The following is a 12,341-nucleotide window of genomic DNA, read 5'->3' as shown; positions in this document are numbered from 1 at the left end:
AATCACCCACCACTACAACTCTGTTACCTTTACATCTTTCCAAAATCTGTCTACATATTTGCTCCTCTACCAGCCGCTGGCTGTTGGGAGGCCTGTTGTAAACCCCCAACATCGTGACTGCACGCTTCCTCTTCCTGAGCTCCACCCATATTGCCTCGCTGCATGACCCCTCCGAGGTGTCCTCCCGCAGTACAGCTGTGATATTCTCCTTAACCAGTAATGCAACGCCCCCACCCCTTATCCATCCCCCTCTATCCCGCCTGAAGCTTCTAAATCCTGGAACATTTATCTGACAATCCTGTTCTTCCCTCAACCGTTGTCGATAGATTTAATCCTGCGCTGGCCAGACTGACGTATGAAAAGTGATTGAGTCGGTTGGGCTTATATGCGCTGGAGTTCAAAGAGTGAGGGGGGCTCTCATAGAAACCTATAAAATTCTAACAGGACTTGACCGGGTAGATGCAGGAAGAATGTTCCCGCTGTTGGGGGAGTCCAGAATACGGGGAATAGGCTAAGGATACGGGGTAAGCCTTTCAGGACTGTGATGAGGAGAAATGTCTTCACCCAGAGAGTGGCGAGCCTGTGGAATTCGCTACCTCAGAAATCAGCTGAGGCCAAAACATTATATGTCTTCGGTAAAGAGTTAGATATAGCTCTTGGGGTGAAAGGGATCAAAGGATATGGGGTGAAAGCGGGAACTGGTTACTGAGTTGGATCATCAGCCATGCTCATAATGAATGGCAGAACAGGCTCGAAGGGAATCATGGCATACTTCTGCTCCTGTTTTCTATGTTTCTATCTGTCAGTGCCAGTTGTGGGAATGTGGGTCCACCCTAATTGGGTATATCTATGTCCTAGTTTATTTGTGGGATGTACATACGATGAGGTTAAACAACTATCAGCATCTGTACATGCAATTGTTTATTCACAACATGTAAACTAATTATACTTTTGATCTCTGGAGTTCCGTGAGAAAGAGAGGGAGAGCCAGACAGGAGAGGCTGTGGTGAGCCAGCCACGAGATGTCTTTCCAGTCCAGGAGCATTCTGAGATCAAACTGTACAATTCAGAAAATCCAGGTTGCCAAGCAGATTATGTGACCAGCTGGTTTGGCCACGTCCGTTTGTGTATTCGGCCAACTTCGCAGTCAACCTGGAATGTCTCTTGCACACCATACCCTAGTGCTCAAAGTCCATTTTCAGTTAAATGGATAAGGGAAGTAACACTTTTGTCCCTCCAAGCACTGTCTGTTAGTATGCAAATGTTTTTCCAGCCAAATGTCTGCAGATTTTTTAAGTCCTTTCTTCACTCCAGTAACAGTTTGAAATCAATGTTCATATGATAGAATTAATATGCCTCATTCTTGGCAGGTGGCGGTCTGCATGACAATAGATTCTTAATTGTGAGAAGCCAGGATCTGGGGACAACCTGAGAGGTTTGCATGTCAAATACGTATTTCACTCGATTTCAAATTAAAATGTCAAAACTGAGGTTGATAGATTTTTTGAGGCAACCATATTAAGAATTAAGGGTACAATGCAGTCGAATAAATTCATAGGGAGAGATGAGATTTTGATGCTTTGAAATGCAAGGAAGGAAAAAGTAAACTGGAGGTGTTGGGATTCTCCATGCAATGTAGGTCAGCAAATAGAGCAGTGTTTCACTCAAAGGAACCTAGTATGAGATAGGACAAATCAGCAGAGTGTTGGATCCACAAGTGAATGGACGGTGGAGGATTGTCCGTCAGCCAGGTGACAATTGGTACATTCGAGTGTGGATGAGACAAAAGCATAGATGTACGTTTCAATATCTGATGGACTGACGCAAGAGTGGAACAAAGAGTGGTGATGCTATGATGTGGTAGGTGGGGATAACTGTTGCAGCTTGACACATGGTGTTACGAACGTGACTCTGTTTTGTTAAATATATATATATATGTATATACATATTTTCTTTTAAAAGGAATTCATCGTTAAGCTAAAAAATGTTGCGTCAGAATTTTTATTTTTAATCAGTAAGTCTAAGGAAGCCGGATTGACAACAGTGTTATTGTTTGTCACATGGCTTGTGTTAAAGACGAGCAGAAGCCTTTACAATAGAGGTAGAAAAGTGACAAGCACTACTTGGAAGGGACCAGCCCAGTAGTAACAGAGAACATCTGGCGGGGCAGAAAACTGGTTGTCAGTCACAGTGTGTGTGTGATATCTTCTGGAAGGAGACAGAAGTCAAGTTTGCTCAAAGGAAGGAGAGAATTTCAAGGACGAACGGAAGACCACAATGTAGATCGTTTTCTTGCAATTCCCAAAACGACTCTACAAAGTTCAACGCATCAATTCTTCTTGCTTCCTTTATTTCAAGAAGGCGCGCTAAATTATCTTTCAACGCTGCCTGAAGAGAACGAATTCTAGAAGATCCTAAAAATCTTGCCTGTGTGTGCTCGGAGGTTGGACTTTGCGCCAGTTTTATTTATGCAGCGCTGAAACAGGCCCTTCGGCCCACCGAATCTGTGCCGACCAAGAACCACCCATTTATACTAACCCGACAGTAATCCCATATTTCCTACCACCTGACTGCTCTTGGAGCAATTTATAATGGCCAATTTATCTATCACTTGCAAGTCTTTGACAATGGGAAGAAACCAGAGTACCCGACTAAAACCCACGCGGTCACATGGAGAACTTGCAAACTCCACACAGGCAGTACCTAGAATTGAACACTGGTCCCCGGAACTGTGCGGCTGCGGCGCTAACCACTGCGCCACTGTGCTGCCCCGTTTATTGTACTGTGTCTCATCTGCTTTTTTTTTTCAAGGGTGGGCAAGTGATCTGCCCGAGTGTGTTTTTCTTTTGATTCGAATAGAGATCTGATCTAAAAATCTCATATATATATTTTTATATTGTGTGTGCGTGCGGAAGAGTTAAGGTAGAAAACGGGACTTTCTAAAAATTTAATGTTGGATTTTTAAAAAATGATCTATGTAATATTGTTTAACTTCATTACGAGTTAGCACTGGTTCGATAATAAACTGTTAATTTTGTTGTTCGGTAAAGAAATATAGTTAGCGTGTTCTATTCTGTGGACGATAGTTGACTGTCAGTAAATGGGAAAATTTAAAGAATATGTTGTGACCTATGGAGAGGTGGGACTGAATTAACAGTGCAAGCCTCCAATCTCGGTCGTAACAATGAGTATGAAGCATAACTTGGGGTCAGAATATGTACGAAGGGTCACTCCGAGACAGCAGCCTTCATGTGGATTGGAATTGGTACTTGGGATACAGATTCTGGATCGGAATAAGGTTGATGGATTGAGTCCTGCCAATGTTAGATAAACGAAAATTGTAACCCATTCAGAGACATTGTGTTGGATAAGTAAATAAACGCAAACTACTGCAGATGCTGGAAATCTGAAATAAAAACAGAAATTGTTGTAAATATACAACAGATCTGTCAGCATCTGGGGAGTGAGAAATAAAGTTAACTTTTCAGGTCCGTGACCTTTCATCAGAACTTTCTGTGTTGTGCTCATGCTGGATTGTGGAGGTTGGTTTATCTGAGTAATCATGTTGAATGAACATGTGGAGGCTTGCATAATCTGGAGAAGCGATTGAAGCGCATACAAACTGTGGAAAGATAAAGTTGACTGAGAGCGAAAGCAAGCAAGAAGGAATAGGGAGAATGAAACAGAGACAGACAGAGAGAGAGACGTGAGAACGAGAAAGAGAAAAGCCATAGTGTGAATATTTCACAAGGATGAACTGCAGAACTTTCCAGAACGATTACAGTGAAACTGTGAATTGAAGGTATGATGAGCATTTTGCCAGATTGGGTGAGTTTTACTGCTGGACTCGCTCCCTATGTGTTTAATCCCGTCATATCCTCAACCTCTTTTAGTGAATGCTCCTCTTCATTATTTCTGAACTGAGTAAGTAACTAAGTGGAAACAGTTATTTACTGACTGCATTCTTTGCTTCACTTAGTTCACTTTCCAAACCCTTCAGGACCTGCCTCCCTTCCAGTAGCCAAATGACCTTTTCTCTCTCTCCCTCCAATCCACACACTTGCTCCGCCTCCATCGGCCTCTTCCTCCGGATCTGCAGTCTCAAACTCACCACAGCGGCTCTCGACCTTTTCACGTTTTGAGATAGCCCCTGCTGGCTCTCTTAACTGTTAAGGCAAAAACATTCTCCCCTTCCCCTCCACTATCTCGGCTACTAGTCTGCAGGCCAAACTGGATTTAAACCATTGGATTCCTTGTTTGAAAACGCCCATCTCCCTTCCACACTGGTACGGCGGCCTGACTGTATCTGGTGATCATTTTATTTCACCTTTATCTTTACAAATAAATTTCCCAATCAATAATTTAGAATTGTGTTCTAACCAGTATCTTCAGAAAGTTCTGGATGCTGCAACAAAGCTGTAAATGTCACACTGGATCCTGTCAAACTGCTGTTTTAGTTTGAGGTCTGATCAGTAATTTCTCTGCTTTCCTTTCTATCTCTTTCAGTTAACCTGGTGGCGATTCTGATCCTGTCCCGAGGAAAGTGTGGTCTCTCCAAATGTATCACTCGCTACCTGGTGGGAATGGCAGTGGCTGATCTCCTGGTCGTTATCACAGATCCCATATTGAGGCAGATTCCTTCGATTTATTTCCCAGATTCATTCCTGTCCATTACTCCCATCTGTAGTTCAGTTAGTTTCCTGGTTTTTGCAATCACAATGGTTTCTGTCTGGCTGACAGTCGCTTTCACCTTTGATCGATTTGTAACCATTTGTTGTGAGAAGCTGAAGACAAAATATTGCACTGAGAGAACAGCGGTTGTGGTTATCGGAACAGTGAGCGTGCTGTGCACTTTCGAAAGTGTTCCCTGGTACTTTACAATTGAACCTATGTATATAATTGATAATGTTCCCTGGTACTGTATCCTGAAACAGAGCTTCCATACTTCCCCCACATGGAACGCCTTTGAGCTGTTTCACCGCATTTTAATTCCTTGTGTCCCGTTCTTTCTGATGTTGCTGCTCAATGTTCTGATGGTCAGACGTATTTTAGCGGCCAGTAGAGGTCGCAGGAGACTCCGGTGCCTCAGCAACGGAGAGAATCACAATGACCCAGAGATGGAGAATCGAAAGAAATCCATCATTTTACTGTTCAGTATATCTGGCAGTTTTATACTGTTATGGGTGACGCAGGTTGTATTTTACATCTATCAGCGAATTACAAAGCTATATCCTACCTCCATCAATGACCCACTTTATATCACAGAATACACAGCAGGAATGCTGCAGCTTCTCAGTTCCTGCACCAACACGTGTGTTTACGCTGTGACCCAGACTAAATTCAGAGAGGAGCTGAGGAAGGTCGTGAAATACCCACTCAATCTAATAGTTAAATTAGTCAACTCATAGAAAAAGTTAATGTTTGCAAATTCTAGCACTAAAATCCATTCCAGAGTCTACAGCCTAAACTCACTACAGGGTGGTAAATATTCTATTCACAGTAATGAACTCGAAAGTGATTGTAAACTTGATTTTGTAATATTTTATTAAACATCGTACCTAATGAGGCTGGTTATCATTGCAGAAGATACATGAATTGTTTCTCAAAAATGACGGTGCAGAAGAGCACAGCTGGACATGAACTGAAGCAGCTCTCAATCAAAGGAGCTTCTGTTGGCTTGATGACAGAGTGACAGGGTGGTGTACTGGTAATGTCACTGAGCTAACAATCCTGAGGCCCATGCTAATAACTTGGGAACACGGGTTCAAATCATCCCATAGCCGCTGATGGAATTCAAATTCAAGTAAATCATAAAATTCTGGTATTGAAAGCTGGTCTCAGTAATAGTGCAATGGAATGAAAAGTGAAATACTCGAACAATTTAATTACGGAAGAGACCTGGCCTAGCTGTGTCTCTATTTACACACAAGAGAGAGACACAGGTAGAGGGAGAGATGAAGGGAGGGCCAGAGGGAGAGAGGGAGAAATAGAGAGAGACAGAGTTAGAAAGAGCGGCAGAGATAGGAATTGAGATACTGAAACAGAGAAAGGTGGAGAGGGACAGAAATGAGAAAGGAAAAGACAGAGGGAGGATGAGACAAGTTGTAACAATCAGTAACATCCCCATTCTCTGTCCAGTCCTTTGTTGGAGAGCAAATTGGAGGGTTTTAGGGGCGGATACCTTTCGTAAATCGAAATATTCTTCTCTCACACTCTGTCACTTTGTCCATCTGTTTCGGTGTGTGTATCTATGCCTGTTTCTGTCTCCTGTCTCAGAACCTCAGTAAAACTCCACCTACATCTGTCAGCCATTTTAACTTGGCTGCTTTTGGTGACACTACAGCTGCAGAGGGTGCACTTCCTTATGCAGGATGGTAAGAAATCTGTTTCCCGCTATTTAACAGCATATTCTGTATGCTTTGTGTAATGTAATTGATTAATCCGCAGTAATCAATCAAATCTGACATTCATCACTGCTAGACGGTCTCTCGGTTTACTTTCCTTCCAGGGCTGATTAAAAGCACTGAAATGACGGTCGAGGGAAATTCCAGTTTACCTCAGTGTTTTGAAATTATCAAATCCTGATCCTATCCCTAGCAAAGTAGATTATATTACGGGACGCTACAAATGTTGTTGCACTCAGTACGAACGATACCTTAATGTTGCATTAGGATGATATAATCTCTTTTTAGATAACTGTCAGCCTACAGGGGAAAGAAAACTCACTGGGTAACCATTCTGAACAAACACTAAAGTATTCCAGAAAGTGAGGCGCAGAAATTCAACACAAGATTCGTTTTCTGAGTCTCGCTGGTCTGGTCTGATTTTCTGATGGGAGGCATCAGCCTATATTTTATGCTCTGCCCTGAACCCACTATGGTGTAACTCAGAGTCAAGATTACTACCCACTGAGCCACAGCTGGCTCTAATGTTCCGTTGACAATGTAATTGTTTTGTGCGGCCTGGTTTTTTGCCCTGTGCGTGGTCCCTTTAAGTTTTTAATGAATTTTTGTGTACGTATGTGACTTATCACAGAACAGGACCTGCGTGGTACCTTATTAATTACACACAACAGAACAGAATAGCACGTGCTTATTTTAAAAGATAGGTAAATTACATCATTTTCTTGCTCTTTCTTCAGGCGCCTTTTCAAATGACTGTAACAAAACCAAAAACTAAAGAAACAGTTATTTAACATTCTTGCAACAAAAGACTTAACACTAGGTCCTTACACAAACTTTAATGTTTTTAAACAGACAGAATCTTTCCTATACCTCCTTTTCTATCCTTTCTTTCCCTTAAAACAATATAACAGTCAATAAAACATGTCTTCAAATTTAGACTGTAAAATAAAACAATAGCAGAGTTTCCAATTAAAACAATGTTCCAAACCCCAAATTAGATTTCTGCCAGACATCTTCAGACCTTCAAGGCTGAAGATTATCCCTCAGAAAATTGTTCATTGCCTTTTCACAGTAGCAAAACCAACTAAAAATAAAACTTTAACTTAAAATATAATTCAATTTTATATCCCATTCCTGGATGCACAATCTTAAATCGAAATGAACACACTCAACAATCACTTTTCACACTCATTCAATTCCAAATAACTTAATGGACTCATTCTTTTAACATTAAAGCCAGACAACAAAGAGTTAACGACAGTCAGTTCTACAGAATACAAGCTGTTCTTCCCAGATATTCAATTCATTTGCGAAAGCTTCCGACGTTCTCACAGTCGAATCAAAGACACAGTTACTTGTTTTACTGTAAAACATACCTATCTTTAAAACACATATTTACCGTGGCGCTTCTGCGTCTCCTTCGAGGGAGCAAACGGACGTGGGTTGCCTTTCTCCAGAGGACATGGCTTACTTGTCCCCGGGGGCAACCCTTCCTTCTTGGAAGCCGTTGAGTCCACTCTTACTTCTACTTTCTCAAAACCTTCTAAATTTACGAGTTCTTTTCTATGAATCAATTAGCATTAATACACAGGAAAACAAACAAGACACAACAAAACGAATAGACACAAGGATACGAACAGGCGCAGTTAATGTTAAATTCTCAAGGTCAGCTAACCGGCACACCCCTGTCTCTCAGGCCAACGCTCTTTCGTTCTCCCTCCATCCCACAGCCTCTCTCTCTCGGGCCAGATTCCGGCTCGTGTACTCAGGAGCAACGATCACGTGCCTGTCGGGTCAATTTGGTAGTTTAGTTACAGCCCCAGTCGTTCACCGTCCCAGACGGTTGTCCTAACTCCTTTTGTCCCACAGCCTCTTTACTCTACCCGGTGGAGGAACAGCTCGTGCAAACTCAAATTAGGATCACCAAATTCCCGGAATTTGGTACTACTACACCGAATTCGCCACATTTTACTGGATTTTCTACTTATCTCCTTTTCAACTTCCCTTCGCGGAATTTTAGATCTTTACTGATCAGGTTTCAGCCAATTCTTCCTTGACCCCTTTAGTCCCCCTCTCCCAGTTATCTGGCCTTCACGTGGGGCCCAGTCGCCCTCTTAATTCTGGCTCAGGCTGGGTGATTGAGACACTAGGGTCGCAGAAAAGTTGACTTACCCCTAATCCTGTCGATTAGTTTTTTTCACTAGGTTCTTTTGGATCCCGTGAACTCAGGGATCCTGTTGACTACGCCAAACTGTTGGAGCAAATCCAGATTGTGCCCAATTGTTGAACAAATTCTCCAGACTCAGACGTTGAGAATCAAACACTTTATTGCATGATATCATGGGGCAAAACACCTTACCTAAATGCGGTTCAGTGCTACTCCCAAAGAGCTACAGATCGCCGTGGACTTATATAGTATAAAAAAGGCAGAGCTAACAGTTTCACAATTTGATAAGCACCCACAAGACTGCCTACGTAACGGTGCACCATGCAGTGTCCGAGGTCAGCAAAACATCAGTTTCAACAATAACAAGCTAGTTCCTTAATTCAATGCCCACTCCAGACACCATATCTGGCCGTAATGTGTGATTGTGGTTAGCTGCTCTGTCTACAATTTATGACCGTTGGTTGTGGTTAGATTAGCTACAAGCTGTGTCCTGTTTTTCTGCTTCTACAACGTTAAGTAATAATTAGCAAAGCTAAGAAAATTTCTCCAAAACTATGCCTCTCAGAATTTTATATAACTCTATCATGTCCCCGTCGCTCCAGGGAAAATAGACCAAGCCTATCCAACCTCTTGTTAGAACCGAAGCCGTCCAAACCAGGCAACATCCTTGTGAATCCTTCCTGCACCCTCTCCAGCTTAGTCACATCTTTCCTGTACTGTGGCGACCAGAACTGCACACAGTACTCCAAATGCGGACGAACCATCATTATGTACAACTGTAACATGACGTCCCAACACTTGTACTCAATGTCTCGGTCGATGAAGGCAAGCATGAAATACGCCTTCTTCACCACCCTGTCTACCTGCGTTGCCACTTTCAGAGAACTATGTAATTGCACCCCAAGATCTCTCTGCTCAACAACACACCCTGGGCCCTGCCATTCACTGTATATTTCCTGCCCTAGTTTCACTTCCCAAAATGCATCACTTCGCAGTTGTCTGCGTTAATTTCCATTTGCCAATCCCTTGCCCACTTTCCCTGTTGATCTATATCCTGTTGTAACCTTGGACAGCCTTCTTCACTGTCCACTATACAACCAATTTTGTTATCATCTGCAAACTTACTAATCGTGCCCCCTACATTAACATCCAAGTCATTAATATCTATGACAAACAACAGAGGGCCCAGCACCGATCCCTGCGGCAAACCACTGGTCAAAAACCTGCAATCTGAAACACAACCCTCCACTACCACCCTCTGCCTCCTATCACCAAGCCAATTTTGTATCCAATTGGCTAGCTCACCGTGGATCCCATGTGTTCGAACCTTCTGGACCAGCCTTCCATGCGGGACCTTGTCAAATGCCTTGCTAAAGTCCATGTGGACAACGTCCATTGCCCTGCCCTCGTCAATACTCTTGGTCACTTCCTCGAAAAACGCAATCAAATTCGGGAGACATGATTTCCCACGCACAAAGCCATGCTGACTATCCATATTCAGACCATGTCTTTCCAAACGCATATAAATCCTGTCTCTCAGAATCCCTTCCAGTATCTTTCCCACCACTGATGTAAGGCTCACAGGCCTTCAGTTCCATCGCTTATCCCTGCTACCTTCTTAAATAAAGGCACAGCATTTGCTATCCTCCAGTCTTCTGGTACCTCACCCATGGCGAACAATTATACAAAATCTCTGCCAGGGCCCCAGCAATCTCCTCCCTTGCTTCCCATAGCACCCTAGGATACACCTGGTCAGGCCCTGAGGATTTATCCACCTTAATGCGCTTCACAACCTGCAACACCCTCCTTTTTTGTCATGTTGATATGCTCCAGGATATCGGTGTTCCCTCCCTTGAACTCACGAGCTTCCATGACTTTCTCCACGGTAAATTCAGACGCGAAGTATTCATTTATGATTTGTCCCATTTCCCATGGCTCCACACATACATTGCCACACTGATCCTTAAGGGGACCTAATCTCTCCCTAGCTACCCTTTTACTCTTAATATACCGATAGAATCTTTTAGGATTCACCTTTATCTTATCTGCCAGGGAAATCCCATAGCCCGTTCTTTTCCTTCTTAAGTGTCGTCCTTCATTCACTATACTCCTCTAGGGACTCGCTGGAGCCCAGCTGCCTATACCTGACATATGCCTCCTTCTTTGTCCTGATCTGACCCTCAATATCCCCCGTCAACCAAGGTTCCCTCAACTTGCCAGCCTTGCCCTTCCATCTAACAGGAACATGCCGGCCCTGAACTCTTCCTATCTCACTTTTAAAAGCCTCACACTTGCCAGACATCCCTTTACCTGTAAGCAACCTCTCCCATTCAACTTCTGAGAGTTCCTGTCTGATGCCACCGAAATTAGCCTTCCCCCAATTTAGGACTTCAACCTGAGGACCAGTCCTATCCTTTTCCATAACTATCTTGAAGCTAATAGAGTTATGGTCACTGGTCCCAAAGTGCTCCTCCACTGACACATCAACCACCTGCCCATCCTCATTTCCTAAGAGGAGGTCGAGTGTAGCCCCTTCTCTAGTAGGGAAATCCACACACTGCTTCAGAAAACTATCCTGGACACACCTAACAAGTTCTTCCCCATCTGTTCCTTTAGCACTAAGGCAGTACCAGTCAATATTAGGAAAGTTTTAACCACCTGCTATTACAACCCTATAATTCCTACAACTATCAGTGATTTCCACACATATATGCTCCTCCACTTCCCCTTATTGGGGGCCCTGTAGTATAATCCCATCAAAGTGATAACCCCGTTCTTATTTATAGGTTCTACCCAAATGGCCTCGCTGGACATTCCCCCGGATATCCTCTCTAAGTACTGTCGTGATGTCCTCCCTAATCAATAGTGCAACTCCCCCTCCTCTCCTACCTCCACCTCTGTCACGCCGGAAGGATCAGTACACCGGAACATTGAGGTGCCAGTCCTGCCCATCCCTCAACCACGTTTCCGTAATGGTTATAATATCACAATCCCATGTCTGATCCATGCTCTGAGCTCATATGCCTTATTTGTAAGGCTTCTTGGATTAAGGTAAATGCAGTTTAGCCTACCAGATCTTTCACGCTCCCTGTTCTGTCCCTTTGCGGCCTGCCTACTGGACTTACTTGTGTTAACCTCAATTATCTCATCAGAGAGACTACTACTTCAGGTCAGACCCCCTTGCAAGACTAGTTTAAACCCTCCCGAGTAGTTCTAGCAAACCTCCCCGCAAGGATGTTGGTCCCCTTCCAGTTCAGATGCAACCCGACCTTCTTGTACAGGTCACCTCTGCACCAGAAGAGATCTCAATGATCCAAGTAGCTGAAGCCGACCCGCCTACACCAGCTCTTCAGCCACACATTGATTTGCCTTGCCCTTCTATTCTTACCCTCACTGGCACGTGGCACAGGGAGTAATCCTCAGATTACAATCCTGGAAGTCTTGCTTTTTAAGCTTCTGCCTAACTTCCGATATTCACTTTGCAGGACATCATCTCTCTTCCTGCATATTACTTATTTATTTATTTTTGTTCATTCGTGTCGCTGGCAATGCCAGCAGTTATTGCCCATCCCTAATTGCCCTTTGAGAGGGTGGTGGTGAGCCACTTTCTTGGACTACTGCAGTCCATGTGGTGTAGTTAAACCCACTGTGCTGGTAGGAAGAGATTTCCAGGATTTTGACGCAGTAACAGTGATGGAACGGCGATATAGTTCCAAGACAGGGTGATGTGTGACTTTAGTTCAACACAAACAAAAACAAGAAATGCTGGA

General features: G+C 43.5%; 1 protein-coding gene across 1 annotated transcript; it reads left to right on the top strand.

Moving 5' to 3' along the window:
- Window positions 1-4,583: 4,583 nt before the first annotated feature.
- LOC137381052 (probable G-protein coupled receptor 139) lies at window positions 4,584-5,408 on the top strand. Its single transcript, XM_068053444.1, has one exon. The coding sequence runs from the start codon at window positions 4,584-4,586 to the stop codon at window positions 5,406-5,408; it is 825 nt and encodes a 274-aa protein (XP_067909545.1).
- The last annotated feature ends 6,933 nt before the right edge of the window (window positions 5,409-12,341 follow it).

The sequence above is a fragment of the Heterodontus francisci genome, chromosome 21, assembly GCF_036365525.1.
Source record: "Heterodontus francisci isolate sHetFra1 chromosome 21, sHetFra1.hap1, whole genome shotgun sequence".
NCBI lineage: Eukaryota > Metazoa > Chordata > Chondrichthyes > Heterodontiformes > Heterodontidae > Heterodontus > Heterodontus francisci.
The sequence above is the reverse complement of the archived record's forward strand: the minus strand, read 5'-3'. Positions and strand labels throughout refer to the sequence as shown.

What these genes read in the sequence shown, in the direction of transcription:
- LOC137381052 (XM_068053444.1), top strand. Translation starts at nt 4,584, where the DNA reads ATGGCAGTGGCTGATCTCCTGGTCGTTATCACAGATCCCATATTGAGG.